Source organism: Orycteropus afer, unplaced genomic scaffold (assembly GCF_000298275.1).
Source record: "Orycteropus afer afer isolate SDZICR_OR568_19922 unplaced genomic scaffold, OryAfe1.0 scaffold00223, whole genome shotgun sequence".
In the NCBI taxonomy this organism is placed as follows: domain Eukaryota; kingdom Metazoa; phylum Chordata; class Mammalia; order Tubulidentata; family Orycteropodidae; genus Orycteropus; species Orycteropus afer.
In genome coordinates, this window is record NW_006921810.1 from 1,392,784 (window position 1) to 1,415,961 (window position 23,178).

General features: G+C 38.8%; 1 protein-coding gene across 1 annotated transcript in view; it reads right to left on the reverse strand.

Annotated features, from left to right (window-relative positions):
* Positions 1–23,178, reverse strand: part of IFT80 (intraflagellar transport 80) — a 259,541-nt gene that overhangs the window by 17,391 nt on the left and 218,972 nt on the right. The window contains exon 18 of the mRNA XM_007948772.1: positions 5,900–6,023. Within this exon, the coding sequence (XP_007946963.1) occupies positions 5,900–6,023 (124 nt within the window). The remainder of the gene's footprint in view (positions 1–5,899; positions 6,024–23,178) is intronic.

Below are 23,178 nucleotides of genomic sequence, written 5' to 3' on the forward strand. Positions count from 1 at the left end.
ATAATTAACACATCCTGATTGCATGTTTGGTCAATTTCAGATTTCAGAAGTTGATAAAATTCTTCAATTTCCTCATCTTTGGCTTTAGTGGTTGGTGCATAAATTTGAATAATAGTCATATTAATGGGTCTTCCTTGTAGGCGTATGGATATTATCCTATCACTGACAGCATTGTACTTCAGCACAGATCTTGACTGTCAAACATAATCCAAAATGTACAAACAGCTGAAGATAAACTAGATGAACGGGATCTTCTCAAAATTAAATTTTTATGTGCTTAGAAGACTTCTCCAAGAGAATAAAAAGAGAACCTACAGATTGGGAAAAAAAAAATTTGGCAATGACATGTCTGAGAAGGGGCTTATCTCTAAAATTTATAGAAAACTCCAACACCTCAACAATAAAAATATTAACAATCCAATTAAAAAATAGGCAGAAGACATGAATAGATACTTCATCAAAGAGGATATTCAGGCAGCCAACAAACACATGAAGAAATGCTCACAATCATTAAGCCATCAGAGAGATGCAAATCAAAACAACCATGAGATACCACCTTGCCCCAGCACTAGTAGCAAAGTTCAACAAGACAGAAAATAGCAAATGCTGGTGAGGATGCAGAGATTGAGACTCTCATACACTGTTGGTGGGGCTGTAAAATGATACAACTACTGGGGAAAGCAGTATGGTGATTCCTTAAAATGCTGGAATAAGAAATACCATTTGATCCAGCAATCCCATTACTAGGTATATATCCTAAAGAAGTGAGAGCCAGGACCAGAACAGGTATATGCACACCCATGTTACTGCAGCTCTATTTACAATAGAAAAAAGATAGAAACAACCTACATGCCTATCAACAGAAGAATGGATAAACAAACTATGGTACATACACACAATGGAATACTGTACAACACTAAAGAATAATGTAGAATCTACAAATCACCGCATAATGTGAATGAACTTGGAGGACATTATGCTGAATGAAATAAGGAATCACAGAAGGACAAATGTATTAGTTCACTATTGCGAAAAGTCAAGGAAAGGTTTATATATGGAACGAAACTAACTTTGTTGGTTACAAGGGATAGGAAGGGAGGAGAGAGAACACTGCTAGATAGGTAGAGATAAGTACTGATTTGGATGAAGGGAAGGGCAATGTACCAAATGTGAGTGATCAACACTAGTTGAGAAGAGGAAGACAGAGAGGTACAGGGGAGGTACAGACAACAAAGATGAACCCTTTTGCATATACAATACTGCATTGTCAGTGATGGCAAACATTGATCTACAGGTGGATAGATGGACAGGATGAAAAATAATAAATATATATATGTGTGTATATGTTGTGGCAGAGTGGTAAGCATTTTGGAAACAAGGAAGGGGGATAGTGAGTGCTAGAATTATATATCAAAAAGGGTGATCAAAGAAGCGCTCCTTGAGAAGATGACATTAAGACATGAAGAAGAGGAGAGAGTGAGGAAGAGCATGCTACAGGGAAGAAAATGGTCCTAAGGCAGCAGCATTCCCTGGACCTTGCTGACTACTGATGTTTGCAAAATTCCTCATATATAATAACATTGTTGTCTAGTTCTGCTCTCCTTTCTAAATGGTCCTTTTCAGTCTGTCCACCACCCTTCCCCCAAATATCTTTCTGCTGGACAACCTCTTAGTTGTTGGTATTCACCAGAGTTCCAGCCACAGCCTTCTTATGCTTTCTCTGGGAGCTCTTATCAACTCACATTAACTTCAACTATACCGAGATGGTCATGAACATAAATTTATTTAGTTGGTTAGTTCCTAGTTTCTCCTTTGTGAATATCCTCTGCTGTTCACATTTATATTCCAATTGCCTACTAGATACCTCCACTGGATAATCCACAAGGATTTCAACCTCAAAAAGTCCCGAACTTATATTTTTTCATTCATTCCTTATCTAAATTAATGACATCCTCACCTACCAGTTCCCCAAACTGGAAATATTCAAGTCCTTCTCAAATGCTTTGCCTTGTCTGCCTTATCACCTCAGCTTCCACCCCAACCACAATGTTTTCTTGATTTTACTGATCAGTTTTTTCTTATACTAGTCTTACTCTCTCCATCTTCCCTCTCCATCTCCTAGTGTAACTATTATAGTAATGTCCTACCTGGTTACTAGTCATCACCCTCCCCATCAGGAGTTACCTTTCAAGTCTTTCTCTTGAGTGCAAACCTCCAACTGTTCTCATTGCCTTTATTATGAAGCCAATTCTCTTCACATGATTTTAAGACCCTACAGTATTCCAACCACTATTGACCTAGGGCCCAGAGCAGTCACTCAGGTCCCTTCCCCATTCTTTCATTATCTCATCCATTGCTCTTATGATCACATCATTTAACTGACAAAATCCTACTCAAGAAAATTTTGTGGTAATGTAAAATTTTCCATTTATTTTTAACAATCAGAATTTTAAAAGGGAGAACTGATCATGTTACTTCCTTGCAATGGCTTCCCATTGCTCTTAAGATAAAATCCAAAATCCTTCCTTTGCCCCATAACCCCCAATCTCTCATTAGCTCTTTCTCTCTTCCACTTCAGTGTCTGCCTTGTGTCTGAAACATGTTGATCCTCACCCCAGGTCAGTTTCTTCTATTCACTCTTCAGAGCTCAGCTCAAATATAATTTGCTTTGCTTAGTCTTTACTGGGAGCTCTGGTGGGGCAGTGCCTAAGGCATTTGAGTGCTAACCAAATGGCTGGTGGTTCAAACCCAACAGCCACTCTTCAGAAGGATGATTGGGCAATCTACTTCTGTATTGATACCATCTTGGAAACCCAAGGAGGGGTTGCTATGAGTTGAATCAAATCTACAGCAGTGAGTTTGGTTTGTTTTAGTCTGTACTGATTCCTCCATCCTAGGTTAGGTCCACATTCATAAAGTCTCATACACTGTGTATACCTCTTTCAATGCACTTACCACAATTAGAAATTAAGCAACAAACTGTATAATTAATTCTGTCTCCTCCATTTGAATATAAGTTTCATAAGGCCAGGACCATATTTACTATTTTATATCCCAAGAATCAACTAAAGAATTGACTTCTGGATATTCTTAAAAATTCTTTAGTTTCTAAAATTCTGCCCAATAATTCAATTTTTTTTTTTCTTTTTCCTAGCATAATGTTTTAAACATTTTCTGGCTCTTCTACTTACACAGAATATGTATTCAGTAGATTGAGTGTATTCTTTGGTTTTATTTGCCAGATTTGCAATGTATTTTTAAAATATTTACTGAACATCAATGAAGGCCAGGTACAATGATTCCAAATAATGGGGTTTTTAGAAGACCTTGTATGAATCACAGATTTCCATATTTTATACTAAAAATGTCCAAATAACATTTCAGGGCTCATAGATATGAAGTAATAAGAAATTTCTTATTTCTTTCTTTAGTAAGTTCTATTCACCCAAGAGTATTAAAACAAAACAAAACAAACACACTGCCATAAAGTTGATTCTGACTCAGAATGACCCTATAGGATAGAGTAGAACTGCCCCACAGAGTCTCCAAGGCTGTAAACCTTTATGGAAGCAGACAGCTTCATCTTTCTCCTGTGGAGCAGTTGGTGGGTTTGAATGGTCAAGCTTTTGGTTAGCAGCCAAATGCTTTAACCACTATGCCTCCTTTTTACCCAAGAGTATAGGCAATTACAAATTTTCACATATTATGTACTGGGAGTCTGTAAAAATTGAGCAGAGATCTACAATAAATTTCTCAATGTCATTTTAAAATAATCTTATTCTATTCCAGTCTTAGTTCTAAAATAAAGAATTTATATAATTACAATTTTGGCAAAGATAGAGAGGTACAAATGATACATTGTGATTATAAAATCAGAAGACTAACAAGTAATACAGATATCCCCAAAAGATATTTTCCTATGGTTAAATTTTAAATCAGTAGTAGGAATTTTTAAGTAAAAAATGTTTTTCATTTTAAAATGCTGCTTTATGATTTCTATTTAACTGTCAAATTGTATTTACAAAGAATAAAAAGTAGAAATCTAGAACAGAGTACTATAGGGCATCAAAATAACCTATGATGTTTTGGTTATTCCACTTAGAAAATTTCTGCTACTCTTCTGAGTAATTGTAACAATGTGACACGATAACACGTTTTGGTAACAATTAAATACATATATAGTAAAAAAAAAAAAAAAAAAAGAAAAATATTAAGTGGTACTATCTATAATTTCTGTGAGGGTTGTTGTTGTTGTTGTTATGTGCCGTCGAGTCGGCCCCGACTCATAGCAACCCCTCCTTGGGTTTCCGAGGCAGTATCACTACGGAAGTAGGATTGCCCAACCTTCCTTCCGAGGAGTGGCTGGTGGGTTTGAACCGCCAGCCTTCTGGTTAGCAGTCAAGTACTTTAGCCATTATGCTACCAGAGCTCCTGTGAGGGTAAGGATTGTATTTTCTATCTTCTCAAAAGTACCTAATATAAAAATACTGAAGAAATATTGATGACAATGAGGAGAAGGGAGACTAGCATTAATATGATTAAAAATTATACAATAAAGTATGGATATATTTTCAAAGCCTTAAAAAAATTGGGTAAACTGGTATTCTGTGGATTATTTAGCACTTTAGCAGTGGTGGTTGCTGTCACAGTCTATGAATCAGGACAAAGCCTCAGAGTCTGTCCCAGTAGTACCCTCATACTACCAGAAGATTCATTTAAATACTAACCAGGTTCCTAATGAAAACAGAAAGTTTGTAGAGCTTCTATAAAATATGTCCCCTTTCTACCAAGAAATCTATAACTTGTAATTATCCTAGATCCAGAGGTGGAAGTTGTCTTACTAAAATTTAAGAATGGCCCCAAAGGCCTCACCATTCACAACTGTTTCGAGGCACAAACATGTAGACCATGACACCCAGAATTCTAAACATGCTAAGTAGATAATGTTGGCTTTAGCAGGAATTATAGGCACATTTTCCTCTTCTCTCCTCAAAGTTCTTCTAATCCACCCGCCCCAAGGGGAGTGGTCCAACATAGTCTATATGCTCCAAGAACACAGAAGTCATATCTGGTTCATATAAGCATCTTTTTTTTTCTTTTTTTTTAAATGAATGAATAAATAAAAGGCTAAGGAAAACAACTGGTTCACAGAGTTGGGACCAAACTCTCGTGTCTCATTATCACAGCTCTTGGGAGTCTAGCCTCTTGGACCTATATGGCTAGAGAATTGAACTCTATTTCTGCTGCATGAGCCTAGAAGGATCTGGGTGGGTGGCCAACATCAGTTCTGCTTTAAGCACTGGGGCATATTCTCTTGTTCTGGGTCTTCTTGTGGGCTGACAGGTACTAGAACAACATTCTTCAAACTGAAGTGATAAAATCTGAGATTCTGGTAGGAGCTTAAAGAGCAAAGATTTAGACTTCTTAATTCTAGGCAATGAAGTATACCTAAGCTAGGAATCTCTATCAGGTGTAACCCAGCTCCCTGGAATTCTAAAAAGTCATAAAGTATCCAGGTTCTAGTCAGAGCCCTCTGTGATTGTATAATTCCCCTAGAGGAGAAAGAACAACTGGTGGAAGTCAAAACTCAAAAGTTAGAAGCCTTTATCCCAGATATCTATAAATTATTTATCTGTAAATTTCAATTAGCACCCAAACTTAACACAAATTGAATGTTATGAAAACAGGCTGCGGTCAGTCATAATATGGTTGTAAGACTGTAGGAAAAAAATTTAATACTATGATCATACAGTAATAATAAGGCCCAAGCATCATAAAACAAACGGTAATTCTTTTAGATATCATGGAATGTATCATTCTAAGTTTGTCTTATTAAGATGAATATTGTATATATTTATACTAAAACATACAGTGTTATAAAATATTGCATAATACTTACACCTTCTGCATATTGTAAGTATCGTTTATTAGTTTCCTGTTTACCAAATGTCTCCAGAAACTTCTGACGGTAAGCAAGAACTGTATCCACATGTGTTTTATATTTTACTGCCAATTCAAGTGCCCTATAATGAGAAGTAAACCAGATCATCAACACTGCTTGTGTCAGCCCCTATGGGAAGTAGAGTTTTGGGGATGTTATTTCCTCTACTACTCATCTCTCATATGGAATGTCATTTCCTACCTTACCCAGCTTGCAAGTTCCTGTTTATTCTTTAAGGCCCAGATCAAGCATGACTCTTTCTTCCTGACCATCTCTCAAAAAAATAAATGGGCAATATATTATGTTCCATAGCATCTTATAATGCTATTATCATAGCACTGCTTACAGTGTATTATAATTACTACTTCCACATCTTTAGTCTTCTCCACTAGCCTATAATTCACTGAAGGGAGAGCTGGGTTTCATTTTTCTGTGAGTAGTACAGACTGCATGTATAGTAAATGTTCATTGAATACTTTTATGAAATCATCATAAAATTCAAGTGAATGAACTTCCCTCAGTGTTAGTGGTTCAACTATCTTGACCATTTTAAAAAAATTTTTAAATTGTGATCTGGGTGAAAGTTTGCAAAGCAAATCGGTTTTCCATTCAACAATTCATACACATTTTGTTTTGTGACATTCATTGCAATCCTCACAATATAACAGCACTCTTCCCACTTCTTCCCTGTGTTTACCATTTCCCTGAATCCTTCCTTCTTATCTCTTCCTGCCTTCTTAGCTTTATTCCTGGGAAAATGCTGCCCTTTTCATCTCTTATGTTTGAGTGTTCTAATGACTGTGTACCACCCTGGTATTAACATTCACCTTGTAGGCCTATTATATGGCTGAAAACTGAGCCATGAGTGTGACTTCATTTCTAGGCTTGAAGGGTGTGTAAGGACCATAATCTTGGGGGTTCCACCAGTCTCCATCAGACCAGTAAACCTGGTCTCTTTTTCATAATTTTGAACTTTGTTTCACATTTTTCTTCCACTCTCTCTGGGACCTCCATTGTGATCCCTTTTAGAGCAGTCAGCAGTGGTAATTATGATCTATAACTTTTGAATATTCTAGTCATGATCTATCATAGAAAACTATCATAAATTTATTGTTCATATTAACCCAATGACTACATTTTTTGCAACTTCTGATTCTTAAGTAGGACAATCTGGTTCATTCCTAACAAGCTTTGATTTGCTTTACTATTGACCTATATAAAATAATCACTTTAAAAACTATTTTAGATATGCTGTATAAATTGTCTTAATTTAAAGAAAAAAAAAAAAAAAAGAACAGACACACTGTGCCATTGAGTTGATTCTGTACCACAGCAAACCTCACTGGGTTTCCAAGGCTGCAGATCTTTTTTTTTTTTCCTTTTATTGTGGTGAAAACATACACAGCAAGACATTCACCAATATAACAACTTCCACATTTATGGTTCAGGGACATTGATGACATTTTTCATGTTGTGTCACCATTATTGCTATCCTTTTCCAAAATATTCCACCACCATTAGCATAAACTCAATCCCCCACAAACAAAAGCTTCCCTTTCTTCCTCCCTCATACCCCACTAATAATCTTTGGTTTCTCTCTATATAAATATATAGAAACAAAACTCATTGCCATTAAGTTGAGTCTGACTTATAGCAACCCCATTGGGTTTCTGAAGCCGTAAATCTTTACAAAAGTAGATTGCCCCATCTTCCTTCCACAGAGCAGCTGGTGAATTTGAACTGCCAACTTTCTGGCTAGCAGTCAAATGTCTTAGGCACCATGCCACCAGAGCTCCATATTATTGTGGTGGTTGTTGTTATATACCGTCGAGTGGGACCCGACTCATAGCGACCCCTCCTTGGGTTTCCGAGGCGGTATCACTACAGAAGTAGATTGCCCCATCTTCGTTCCAAGGAGTGGCTGGTGGGTTTGAACTGCCAGCCTTCTGGTTAGCAGTCAAGTGCCTTTAGCCACTATGCTACCAGAGCTCCCAGAGCTCCATATATGTGTGCATATATATATATATATATATACATACATAATTTTTTTTCAACCTATATAGGAATTTTCCCTCCCCTCCCATCCCTGGTAACCAACAAAAAAAGTTTGCTGATGGAATTCTTTAATCTATTCACCAAATGTTTACTGAGCACCTACCATGTGCTGGCACCAGGGGCAGGTGAAAGGCAGGCATGGTACTTGACTATAAGAGGCTTGTCCTCTAGTTTCTCCCCTCTGGACCATGGACCTCAAGCACAACAGAACAAAATGCTGCCTGGTCCTGTGTCATCGTCACCATCATTGCTATGCTTGAGGCCATTGTTGCAGCCACTGTATCAATCCACCTGGTTCAGAGTCTGACAATGTGACCAAATGATGTGAAGCAAAGTCTCACCATCCTCACTTCTAAGGAGCATTCCAGCTGGCCAAAATGTGTCCTAAACCTGTCACCACCATCTTGAGTTCCAAGCATTAATGTGCCTGGATTATTTTTAATTTTTTAAAACTTTTATTGTGATTTGGGTGAAAGTTTACAGAGCAAATTCATTTTCTATACAGAAATTCATACACATTTTGTTTTATGATATTGATTTCAATTCCCCACAATGTAACAGCTCTCTTCCCATTTCCTCCCCATAGTCACCTCTTCCCTCTGTAGAGGCTGTAAATCTTTACAGAAGTAGATTGCCTCATCTTCCTCCTGTGGAGCAGCTGATGGGTTTGAACCATTGACTTTCTGGTTAGCAGCCAAATGTCTTACCCACTATGGTACCAGAGGTAGGGATGCTATAAGTAAGAATCAACTCCAGAGTGAGTTTTGTTTCTATTTTAAGTACGTATTAGACAACTGACAGAAATGTTAAGACTTAAATACCTCAAATATTCATGCAATTTATGTATGAAAAAATTGTGTCAGTCATGTATAACTCAAATAGTAATACCAAAATAAAGAGCCCTGGTGGCACAGTGGTTAAGTGCTCGGCTGTAAAAGAAAAGGTCAGTGGTTTGAATTCACTAGCCACTCCATGGGAGAAAAATGTGGTAGTCTGCTTCTGTAAAGATTACAGCCCTGGAAATCCTATGGGGCAGTTCTACTCTGTCTTATAGGGTTGCTATGAATCTGAATTGACCTGATAGAATACAACAATCCCAAAATTAGGCAAAATGCTTTGTTTTGAAAATATATTGGCACAATCCATATTGCTAAATTCAACAGTCAGTATTTTCCTACCTATGACAGTCTCACAACATTCCCTCTTCACTCTGTAACTTTAATTCTTTAAGAAAAAGAGGACAGGTAGAAAGGATTTTAAAGGTACTGGAAAATGGAGGAACAAAAGAAGGCAAAAAGCAATTCACATGACATCAAAGGAGGAAAAATGGTTTTAAAGATGACCTAAATCTTTTCAACCTTCTTCCATATCATTACTCTGTACATCCCTAAAATTCCAAATCCAGTGGTGGTATGTGTGCATAAATACTGGTGAACCACCCCTTTGGAATCATGTTGTTGTTGTTGTTTTGTGCCGTTGAGTTGATTCCAACCCATAGCAACCCTATATAACAGAGTAGAACTTCCCCATTATAAAGCTAGATGGTATCATTATCTACTTTAGGCTGAAATCTTTATGGAAGCAGATTGTCAGTTTTGTTTTTCCCACAGAGCCGCTGGTTGTTTTGAACTGCTGACCTTTCAACTAGCAGCTGAGCGCTTAACCATTATTCCACCAGGGCTCCTTTTTGACCTTTTAGAGGTTCCATTTCCCATTGTTTCTTCATGATTGTACATGGTGGGGGACAGAGTTCTTTACTTCACAAAATTGGAAGCAGTGTTCTAAGTAGCAATAAGATAGCATCCATTCTGGGTTGGGGCTTTTCAAAATATTCCAAAAATATTAATAATTACAATAATAGTAATTATATTATTAAATATTATCTATTATTATTATCATAAAATATGTATTAATTATATGACTGAAGAGCAATGGCTAAAGGTAAACATTCAAATATGTGCCATTTTAAATGTTCTTTAAAAGCAGGCATTTGGTGAAAAAAGGTTTTTTTTTTTACCACATTTAGGAAGGAACTCATTCCAAATTATATAAGGGCTATGGGAACAGTATGTCTCTAGTTTTAAAAACGTTATTTGGCAACCAAACAAATGTGACATTAGATTCTAGGCCTGGAATAAATCCATGTGTCTCCTCTGATTTTAAATTGAAGTTATACAAAAAGTTACTGTAACTTTAAAATATGATGTTTTGAATAACTTAAACAAACGAAAATCACTTTGTATACTGACAGAGTATTAGAAATTATTTTTGTTAACACTCACATAAAGGAATCCTAGGGTGGTACAAACAAGTAATATCTTTGGCTGTTAATCAAAAGGTTGGAGGTGTGAGTCTACCAAGAGCCACCTCAGAAGAAAGGACTGACAATCTACTCTGAGAAAAATCATCCTTTGAAATCTCTATGGAGCACAGTTCTACTCTAATGCAAATAGGGTTGCCATGAGTAGAAATCAACTCGATAGTAAGTGTTTTCACTGGTTAAAGAATCAGTATGCATATCTGTAGCTTCTAATATCTACTACCTCTCTCAACCAGTGGCATCACTGATGACATGCAGGGGGTACAGACTGCACTGGGTGACACAATTAGAGGGGCTGACACTGAAATGATGGTCTATAAAAATTTATGCAAAGTTTCAGTAGAAATTTATTATTTTTCATAAAAATTTCCCTATACTTTGTTGTTGTTGTTATGTGCCGCTGAGTTGGACCCGACTCACAGCGACCCCTCCTTGGGTTTCCGAGGCAGTATCACTACGGAAATAGATTGCCCCATCTTCCTTCCGGGGAGTGGCTGGTGGGTTTGAACTGCCAGCCTTCTGGTTAGCAGTCTAGTGCCTTAGGCACTATGATACTAGAGCTCCCTATACTTTGTTAGAACAACAAAAACATTGTTTGTAAGCCCAGCTAATATGTATCAATGTACCTACAAGGCTTAAAAACTATGTTAATTTACTTTTTGAATCTTGTAATATGCTCCAGTCAGAATTGCCATAATTATCTAATTACAATGATGCTTCAAATCACGTGGTTTCATCTGCATGCAATATTGTTTTCTTGCTGCCAGTATTTTTATAGTTGTTGATTTTGTCAAATTTTCTAGCTTTTTAGCTACAATATTGTGAAGTAGGATTTGTGAGCCTACATCAATAACTTTTTTGAAAATGAAGTAGTAATCAAAGGAAAAGGAGAAAAATCAAAAAAGCCTTCTGCTCAGTTACTAATCATGTTGTAACTAATAATGTAATTCAATGTAGAAAGATTTTACAAAACAATTGTTGTATTCATAGAATCTAAGAAATATTACATTTAAGCAATTTACAACTATATTTATTACATTTAATGCAATGATTAAAATTGATTAAAAAAAAAAAAAAAAACATTACTAAGGATTCTGTATGGTCTGGTACAGGAGGAGGTCCATGGTGGGGGAGAAGGTAGTCACCACGAGTTACCACACTGGGTGACACCAACCCTAGTGAAGTCACTACTCTTAACTTCAGTTTTCGAGAGTAGACCACCACCAAAGTGTCCAAAATAAATGTCAAGCAGATAATCTGTGTATGTACAGCTCTTAAAGGGCTGCATCTTACTAGATTGCATGCAATTTTCAAATTCAAATACGAATAATACAAGCAATACTGTGGTTCTCAAATGGGATAATACATACTAACAAAATAAAATCTGTTCCCTTCTAGATGATTTAAACAAATACAGGAATTAAAGAATCTTAAAACCAATATAATATATTTATCATCTAATATTTATGTTCCACCCTTCTGGAATGATAGAATATCACCATTTTGCAACCTCTAATTAATGGATGCAGGCAATCATCAACTGCTGTAAACATCACAGAAGATACAGAAACAGTTATTATGTCCTCCTGATGGAAATATATTACACTACCTTCGACAGAGTCTTACCAAAATAGGCAAATATGTCTAAACCTAATCAAGCCTCCAGATCTAACAATTGATTTACATTTAACTCACCAGACAGAGGAACATGTTAAATGATACCACAAAATGCAATCAACAAAGTCCAGACTATAGGAAATTTATAGGTCCAGTTTCTTCCATGGAAAAACACAAGGAAAATAAAAAGAAAAGAAATAGAAAAAGAATCTATACATTAAACAAAACTTAAGAACGTATCACCAATCAACCAATCATAATATATGGGTCTTTTTTGGATCCTGATTGAAAGAAAACATTTATGAGACATTCAGAGAAATAAGAACACTGAGTAGAATAAGCTTCAGATCTCAGCTTATACGTCACTTCCTTAGAAAAATCTTTCCTGGTCCTATAAAATAAATCTCTCCTAACATCAAATCTAAATGTCTTCTCTGACACCAACCGCAAATTCAATTCTTCTTTGGACCCCAACTACCCAGTACTTGGTCAGATGCCACAAATTAAAGGGCACAGTCCTTCAGACTGCTAAGTCTGCCCAAGGCATGAGATACTACACGCAAGGTTAGAGGTCCTAAGAACACCTGTACTTCTGATCTGCCAGGTTCAAACTCACTTCCCTTAGTCAGTTGCAACTCATGGCAACTCACCTTTAGGTTTGCCAACAAGCAGCATCACGTAAATGGCAAAAAGACTAAAGCTGTCAAAGATTTCATATTGCTTGGTTACACAATCAACACCAATGGAAGCAGCAGTCAAGAAATCAGATGCCATATTGCACTGGGCAAATCTGTTGCAAATGACCTTTTTAAATTGGTGAAGAGCAAAGATGTCTCTTTGAAGACTAAGGTGTGCCTAACCCTCCATGGTGTTTTTAATCATCTCATATGCATGTGAAAGTTGGACAATGAATAACAAAGACTGAAGAAGAGTTGATGCTTTTGAATTGTGGTGCTGGTGAAGAATACTGAAAGTACCATGGACTGCCAGAAGAACTAACAAATCTGTCCTAGAAGAAGTGCAGCTGGAATGCTCGTTGGAAGTGAAAATGGCCAGACTTCATCTCACCTACTTTGGTCATGCTGTCAGAATGGACCATTCCCGGAGAAGGATATCATGCTTAGTAAGATGGAGGGTCAGAGAAAAAGGGGAAGGCCCTCAATGAGATGGAATGACACAGTGGCTGCAATGATGGGCTCAGGTATAGCAAGGATTGTGAGGCTGGGGCTGGTCAGGTAATCAGTTTAGTTCTGTTGTACATACATTGCTATGAGTCGAAAACGACTCTATGGCACCTAACAACAAAAACGTACTTTCTAATCTTTGAGCAAGATGTTCTAACCCATGAGCAACTGCACATACTGTATTTCCTTTGTATTTAACTGTTTTCTTGGGTGGTTATTAGAAATGAAAATGCATTCAAAGCTGGAAAAACTTTAATCAAGTCCTTTACAACTTTTTACACACGCTAGGTGCCCTTGATTTAGAATAATGTTTTTATTTTAGGTACACAAAAAAGTTAATTGCCTATCAGAAAGAAAACAAAAATGACAGACTGATAAAAAAAAATGTTCTGAATCGTGGGATGAGGGAGACAAACATAAGAATAGTAGAAGTGAGAGATGAAAGCTAAAAAGGAAGAATCATGGCACAGGTGGCCAGTGCTTAAACAGAAGAGGAAGATCAGGGCAGAAAGATCAAATAAGCACATAAGGTTAATCAAAATTAAAAAGGGGCACAAACAGGAGAGGAGACAGAGAAGATAATGGCCCGATTTCAGAAGTGAAGAAAAAGAAAAGGAATGAAGAAATTGAGCAGCAAAGGAACAATTTAGAGAGTAGAGATTTTAAGCTGCTAAGACCAATGAAGGTGCTCTAGTGGCATAATGGTTAAAGCATCTGGCTGCTAACCACATGGTTGGTGGTTGGAACGTACCAGCTACTCCACAGGACAAAGATGTGGCTGTCTGCTTCTGTAAAAATTTGCAGTCTTGGAGACCCCATGGGGCAATTTTATTCTCTCCTAAAGGGTTGCTATGAGTCAAAATCAACTTGATGGCAGTGGGTTTGGTTTGGTTTAGGACAAACCAATGACAATGGAGTTGAGTTACTCCTCAATTCTCTAAAAGAAATGAAGCCACATTTACAACAGCATGGGAGGGATAGAGATTGAGAGATTAACTCATACCTGTAACAAATATCTATTATAAGGATTTACTAATATGTTTGGGATACAGGAATCAATCATTAACGAATTTTTTATATCAAGTGGGCAATTGTTTCCCAGGTGCTTTACCAACAAAACATTTCAATCTGCTTACTTCATAAATAACTATGTACTACCTATGGCATCTCTTGTATTATCTTGAATTGTATTCAAATTTTTCTTCAATCCATAAATCAATACATTTATAAATAAATACTGTACATCTAGAATATATGTTGCTCTTAGCTTCCCTCAAGTGGAAGCCCAATTCATAGCAACCCATGTACAACAGAGTTAGACAATCATGATATATGGAGTTTTCACTGGCTGATTTTCTGAAGCAGATTGCCAAGCCTTTCTTTCTATTCCACCTTGGTCTGGAAGCCTCACTTAAACATGTTCAGCATCATCGTGCAAGCTACCACTGACAGATGAGTGGTACTGTGCATGAGGTTCATTGGCTGAGAATAGAGAGTGGGTCTCCTGCTCTGGAGATGGCAAGAATTTGACACTGAAACACCACTGCCTTCCCTACTATGTATGCATATATACCAAACCAAAAACCCAAAGCTGTTGCGATCCATTCTGACTCACAGCGACCCTACAGATATATACAACATTTGAGGAGCTTAAAATCTACAAAGAGAGAAAGAAAAGAACTGGCTGTCAAGTCAATTCTGACTCACAGTGACACTATAAGGCAGAGTAGAACTTGCCCCATAGGGTTTCCAAGGCTGTAACCTTTTCAGAAGCAGACTGACACAACTTTCTGTCACAGACCAGCTGGTGAGTTTAAACTGCTGATGTTTTGATTAGCAGCTGAGCACTTAACCACTGTGCCACCAGGGCTTCTTTAAAAGGGGAAAGACAACTATATGGAAAGACAAATAACAGAAAGCATAACAAGAATCCATTAAAACAATATACGCAGGACTTCTGATGAGATGGCGGAATACGCAGACAAACTACACAGACCCTCTTCAACAAAGAAAAGAGAAACCAATTGACACAGATACAGAAGATAATCCTGGAGACATGCACTTTGAAAGGAAGGATATAGAAGTGGATTAAACACCAACTAGTAGAAGAACCTGAATGAAAACAGTGAACAAGGAGACAAATGGAGTTGTGGACTGTCAGATATCTTGATGTCATGGACAGTTTGAATACTTCCAAGCATTGTTAAGACCTGAGAATTAACCTAAAAAAATGGCCCTGCTTGCTAAGAGCTGCATGGACAACTTCACTGGTGGCAGATGACTAAAAAGGAAAACAGCAAAGGAGACAAACTGAGCTGTGGACTTTCAGCTGTACGGAGGTTACAGTCATTTTGAATGCTTACAAGTGGTGGCCATTTTGGATATTTAAAGTGACAGAACTCTCATTCAGATTCCAGGGACCTAAGACTAGGCTACATTTGCTGAGGACAGTATGGACATACTGGAGGCTGATGGCTAGAAAGGTGCAACATACCACTTGTTACTCTTATACCTTACACCCTCTTGGTGAACGGAGGTGTGGCCATCCTTCACCTCCACCCCCCTTATGGACTAGCAGGAATTCCATCCCACTCTGTGTGCTCTGATGGAGCCTGGGTTCCCTGCCCCACCTCCCACCTCCCCAAATTGTTTTTGGTTGTTAAATTATTCTTTTCTTTTCTTTCTTTTTTTTTTTTTTTTAATATTCATTCATTCATTCATTCATTCATTTATTCGCTTCCCTTTTATTTTCATGCTTTCTTTTTCCCTTTCTAGGTACTGGTTTTGGGCTTTTGCTTCATTTCCCTTTTCTTGGTTCCCATTTTTTTCTTTACTGTGGTTTTTCTCATCCATTGTTTTCTTTTTGCATTTATCCCATTTTTTTCCCCTCATTATTCTCTTACTCTAATTCTTTACTCTTGTTCTCCTCTTCACAGATATTGTAGGATTTTTTTTTTTTTTTTTTTCTCTTTTTCTATTTATATATCTTTGGTCTTTTAAAAGCATTTCTTTAAATATTTCATCTCATTTATTGCCTTTGCACTTTTTTTTGTTTTTGGTGATGTTTCTATGTGTTTATGCAGAGTCTGTTTTTTGTCTTCATTTTTACTTTTTTGGTGGTTTTTATGACTGTTGTTTTTATTTAACTGAGTGGGAGACAGCAACCATGCCCATACAACCCAACCATACCTACATGTCCTGCAGTCCCACCTACTGAGTGAGGGCCACAACTTGCTTCTGCACAAGCTGGCCAACAACATACAACAACCAATATCAGCCTGACTCACTGTGGTAGTTAAATTCATATGTCAACTTGGCTGGGCATGGTTGAGTGGCTAGGCAGCTGGTGGTAGTTATTCCTCATGATGAGACTGGCAATCCACTCCATGGTGGAATCTACCACAAGTAGTTGAGTGGCTGCCTTTGGGATGTAGTCTACTTCCTGTACATAAGGAGAAGCCTTGGGGATAGTCTCTAGTTTATGGCACGTTTGGACCCTACATGTAGCTGTGCCGTTGTTCAGCAACCTGCCATGCTCTGCCAACCTTGGGACTTACAATGGACTTGAATTAATGGCCTGCTGTGTGGTTTGGTAACATCGGGACTGTGCCATTTTCTTTGTCAACCTTGGGCTTGTCAGCCTCAGCAGCCAGTAGCTAGCTGCCTGAGTGAAGAGATGCCTCTAGCTTCAGTGGGCTGGGAGCAAGAGGCAGAGCTGAAGCCCAAGGTCGACGGGATTTTACACAGCTTCTAGAGCCTGGTAATTTGAACTTGGACTTAAAGCCTTCAAACTGTAAAAGAATAAACTCCTGTTTGTTAAGGCCATCCTACTTGTGGTATATTCCTGTCAGAGTAGTACTAGGTAACCAGAACAAAATTTGGTACAGAAAGAATGGGCTGCTGCTCTGACGGATACCTAAAATGTGGAAACAGGAATGGAGTGCGTCCTTGACTTGACACCCTGGCACAGAGACCCCAGCATATGGCATGAGAGATGGCAGAAGCAGAGCCAAGAGACTGGCAGAGAGATACCAGCAGAGAGACCAGCATGAAAGACGGCAGTAACAGAGCCCAGAGATCGGCATTAAAAAACAACAGGCTTACCATCCTACGGAGGAGAAAGCCAGGTGCCATTGGGTAGACAGTTTCCTGGCAGAGTGGGTTGCCTTCGGGCATTAATTGGTGAAGAGACTGGCATAAAATGGAGTAGCAGGTTGGCCGGCCCACAGAGCAAGAAAGCTAATTGTCCTCTGGGCAGAAAGATTTCTGGCAGAGTGGGCTGCCCTCAGGCATTAATCGGCAGAAGGAGACTAAGAAAATGGGAAGAGCTGCCTCAGCCTCAAGGGGTAGGACCATGGCCTTTGGGGGTGGAACCATCATAGCCCCCAACTACCATCATAGCTAGGTTTCAAAGAGTTAGACCTTTACCAATTCAATCGTGGAATATGGGGCTGCTCGTTCATGTGAGCTAGTAGAATGGAGCCATAGCTGCTGCCTAAGAGTGAGGGGACAGGGCTGCCATGCCCAAGAGGGAGAGGAACGGGGCCCACCAGGCCAAGGGTGTGAGGTCACCATTTATAGGAACTAGGGGACTGGAGCCACCTGTTGTTTTTGTTGTTGTTAAGTGCCATCAAGTCATCTCCAATGCATAGTGACCCTAGTACAGTAGAACGAAACACCGCCCGCCCGGTCCTGAGCCAGCTCCATGATTCATGCTACACTTGAGCCCATCGCCGCCACCACCGTGTCAATTCCCCTCATCGACCCTCTACCTTACCAAGCATGACATCTTTCTCTAGGGAACAGTCCCTTCTGACAACATGACCAAAGTAGGTGAGATGAAGTCTGGCCATTCTCACCTCCAAGGAGCATTCTGGCTGCACTTCCTCCAGGACAGATCTGTTAGTTCCTTTAGCAGTCCATGGTACTTCAGCATTCTTCACCAACACCACATCTCAAAAGCATCAACTCTTCTTCAGTCCTCTTTATTCAATGTCCAGCAATCACATGCATATGAGGTGATTGAAAATACATGGCTTGTGTCACAGGAGCACCTTAGTCCTTAAGGAGACAGCTTTGCTCCTTAGCACTTGAAAGAGGTCCTTTGCAGCTGATTTGCCCAGTGCTATATGTCATCTGATGTCCTGACTGTTGCTTCCATTGGCATTGATTGTACAATCAAGCAATGTGAAGTCTTTGACAATTTCAATCTTTTTTCCATGTATCGTAATGCTTGCTTATAGGTCCAGTTGTGAGGATTTTTGTTTTCTTTATATGGAGATGTAATTCATAGTGCAGACTGTATTCTTCAATCTTCATCAGTAAGTACTTCAAGTCATCCTCACTTTCAGCAAGCAAAGTTGTATCATCAGTATATTGCTGATTGTTAATGATTCTTCCTCCAATCTTGATGCCATGTTCTTCTTCATATAGTCCAACTTCTCAGATTATTTGCTCAACACACAGATTGAATAAGTATGGTGAAAGGATACAACACTGACACACTCCCTTCTTGATTTTAAACCATGCAGTATTCCCTTTTTCTGTGTGAATGACAGCCTCCTGGTCTAAGTACAGATTCCTGATGAGTAAAATTAAGTGTTCTGGCATTCCCATTCTTCTCAATGTTATCCACAATTTGTTATGATCTACACAATCAAATGCTTTTGCATAGTCAATAAAACACAAATAAACACATTTCTGGTATTCTTTACTTTGAGCCAAGATCCATCTGACATCAGCAATGATATCCCTTATTCCATGTCCTCATGTGAATCCAGCTGGCACCTCTGGAAGTTCTCTGTCAATATACTGGTACAGGTGTTTTTGAATTATCTTCAGTAAGATTTTATTTGCGTGTGATATTAATGATATTAATAACTTCCACATTCTGTAAGATCACCTTTCTTTGGAATGGGTACAAATATGGAACTCTTCCAGTCAGTTGGCAAGGTAGCTGTCTTCCAAATCCCTTGGCATAACCAAGTGAGTGCCTCCAGTGGGGCATCTGTATGTTGAAACATCTCAATGGGTATTCCATCAATTCCTGGAGCCTTGTTCCTCACCAATTCCCTCAGTGCAGCTTCGACCTCTTCCCTCAGTACCATTGGTTCTTGAACATATGCCACCTCCTGAAATGGATGAATATCAACTAGTTCTTTTTGGTACAGTGACTATGTATATCCCTTCCATCTTCTTTTCATGCTTCCTGAATCATTCAATATTTTGTCCATAGAATCTTTCAATATTGCAACTGGAGACTTAAATTTCTTCCTCAGCTCTTTCAGCTTAAGAGAAGCCAAGTATGTTCTTCCCTTTTGGTTTTCTAGCTCCAGGTCTTTGCGCATTTCATTATAGTAATTGACTTTGTATGCTCAAGCTGCTCTTTGAAATCTTCTGTTCAGTTCTTTTATCTTGTCATTTCTTCCATTTGCTTTAGCTACTCTTTGCTCAAGGGCAAGTTTCAGAGTCTCTTCTGACATCCATTTTGTCTTTTCTTTCTTTTTCATATTTTTAATGATCTCTTGCTTTCTTCATGGATGATACTCTTGATGTCATCCCACAATTCTTCTGGTTTTTGGTAACTAGTGTTCAATTTATCAAATCTATTTTTTAGATGGCCTCTAAATTCAGGAGAGATATATTCAACATCATACTTTGGCTCTTGTGGACTTGTTTTAACTGTCTTCAATTTCAAGTTGAACTTGAATATAAGCAGTTGATGGTCTGTTCCACAATTATCTGCTGGCTTGATTTTGGCTGAAGATACTGAGTTTTTCTATTGCCTCTTCTCACAGATGTAGTCAATCTGATTCCTGTGTATTCCATCTGATGAAGTCCACATGTATAGCTGCTGTTTGTGCTGTTGAAAAAGGTATTTGCAATAAATACGTCGTTGATCTTGCAAAATTCTATCATGCGATCCCCAGCATTATTTCTGTCACCAAGGCCAAATTTTCCAACTACTGGTGATTCGTCTTTGTTTCTAACTCTTGCATTCCAGTGACAAGCAAAACATTTTGATTACATGTTCAGTCAATTTCAGACTGCAGAAGTTGATAAAAATGTTCAATTTCCTCATCTTTTGCTTTGGTGGTTGGTGCATAAATTTGAATAATAGTCGTATTAACTGGTCTTCCTTGTAGGTGTATGGATATTATCCTATCACTGACAGAATTGTACTTTAGGACAGATCTTGAAACATCTTTTGTGATGATGAATGCCACGCCATTCCTCTCCAATTTCATCCCGGCATAGTAGATCATATGGTTGTCTGATTCAAAATGGCCAAAACCGGTCCATTTCAGCTCATTAATGCCTAGGATATCAGTATTTATGCATTCCATTTCATTTTTTACAACTTCCAATTTTCATAGACTCATACTTTGTACATTCCATGTTCTGATTATTAATGGATGTTTGCAGCTGTTTCTCCTCAATTTGAGTCATACCACATCAGCACATGGAGGTCCTGAAAGACTTACTTTATCCATATCACTAAGGTTGGTTCTACTCTAATGAGGCAGCTCTTTCCCAGTCCTACTTTGAGTGCCTTCCAACCCAAGTGGCTAGTCTTCCTGCACTATGTCGGACAATGTTTCCAAGCTATTCATAAAGTTGCTCACTAATGCATCAGACAGTGTTTCTCTGCTATTCATAAGGTTTCCCCTGGCCAATTTTTGAGAACAGGATGGCCTTCTCCTTCTTCCTAGCCTGTCTAGTCTATAAGCTGCGTTGAAACCTGTGCACCATGGGCACTTCTGCTGGCGTCTGAAACACCAGTGGCACAGCCTCAAGCCTATCAGCAATGTACAAGCCTCACAGGATGACAAACTGACAGACAAGTTTGTTTCCCTTAGCTGTTGGAAACCTCTGCACCCTCCTCTTACCTAATTCCACCTGAAACCTGCCACTCTGTGGTCCCCGGCCACTCCTGGTCCCTCCCTCTCCTTGCTCTAGGGGACTTGGGGCCTAACCTTGCCTCCTGCCCCTTTTTACCTGTATATTCTGCCGTTCCTGAGGTCCCTGAGGCTGCTCCTGGCCCCCCCCTTTGCTGGCTCTAAGTGGCTTGGGGCCTAGCCTTGCCTCCCACCCCTTTTAACCTAATCCTGCCATTCCCGAGGTCCTTGAGATCACTCCTGGTCCCTCCCTTTCCTGTCAAGCCACCTAGTAAGAGAGATCTGTACAGGCACCAAGTTGACAAGGGGTAGAATTGTGGTAGTTAAATTTGTATGTCAGCTTGGCAGGGCCTGGTTGAGTGGCTGCACAGCTGGTGGTAGTTATTCCCCATAATGAGATTGGCAATCAACTCCATGGTGGGATCTACCACAAGCAGCTGAGTAGCTGCCTTTGAGATGTGGTCTGCTTTCTGTATATAAGGAGAAGCCTTGGGGATAGTTTCTAGCCTATGGCATGCTTGGAACCTGCACACAGCCATGCCATTGTTCAGCAGCCTGCTATGCTCTCCTGACCTTGGACTTACAATGGACGTGAATTAATGGCCTTCCATGTGGTTCGTAACATCAGGACTGTGCTATTTTCTTTGTCAACTTTGGGCTTGTCAGCCTCAGCAGCCAGTAGCTAACTGCCTGAGTGAAGAGATGCCATTAGCTTCAGTGGGCAGGGAGGAAGAGGAAGGGGTAGAGCCCAAGGTCAAGGGGCTTTTACACAGCCCTTAGAGCCTGGCACTTTAAACCTGGACTTAAAGCCTCCAAACTGTAAAAGAATAAACTCCTGTTTGTCAAGGCCACCCCATTTGTAGTATATTCTTGTCAGAGCAGCACTAGTTAACCAGAACACTCACCCTTAAATGCTCTTCACAAACAGCTAACAGAGATCTGTGCACCCACTCTCATTCTCTATCACACGTACCAGTAGACAGGTGGTTGAGTGCATAAGTGCTGCCAACTAGCAAAAAGAGGAGCACAGTACCCTGCTTACTCAGATACAGCCACAAAAAGAAAGAAAGAAATTGAAAATCTTGGGTGAATCACTCCAACATAAAATCACCAATATTTAAATATAAATACAACGTCACACCATCTCAAAGACAATACACCATTACAGTCCACACAAAGAGGCAATATAAAGGCATAGAAATAAGGAACCAGGATACAGACCCAGAACACATCCCTGAGGAAGCAGCAGCATTGGAACTCCCTGATAAAGAATTCAAAAGAATTGTATTTAGGTACCTTCAATGGATTGAGAGACAGATCAAGGAAAACACTGACAAAATTTAGGAAAACACAGAGAAAACCTTAGAAATATTTCAGAAGACAATACAAGAACAAAATGACAACATAAATAGAAAATTAGAAATGATACAAAATCTACAGAGAAATCCAGAAGATTAATACTAAATTTTCAGAAATAGATAACACAGTGAGCAGGCAAAGGAATGGAACTGAATTAATGGAAGACAAAATTAGTGAAACTAAAGACAAACACCTCAATACTTCTTTGGAAAAGGAGCAATCAGAAAAAAAGATCAAAACAAAGTGAAGAAAGCCTAAGGTTCATGTGGGACATCAGAAAGAGGAATAACCTGTGGGTAACTGGAATTCCAGAATAGGAAGAGACAAAGCCACAGAGAAAACTGGCAAAGATTTGTTGGAAGAGAATTTCACTGATATGATGAAAGACAAGAATATATCCAATCAGGAAGTCCAATGAACCCCAAATAGGATAGACCCCAAAAGAAAATCACCAACACATATCATCATCAAACTCACCAAAACCAAAGACAAAGAAAGAATCTTGAAAGCAACACAGGAAACATGAAATGTTACCTACAAAGGGCAACCAATAAGACTAGCTTGCATTTCTCAGCAGAAATCATGCAAGTGAGGAGGCACTGGAATGTTATATATAAAACCATGGAAGAAAAAAATTTCCAACCAAGAATTATATACCCGGCAAAACTGTCCCTCATATATGATGGTGAAAGTAGCATGTTTCCAGATAAGTTGAAATTAGGGGAATTTGTTAAAAGCAGACCAGCCTTACAGAGATACTAAAGGGAATCTTTGGGACAGAGAAGCAACAACAGCAAACAACAA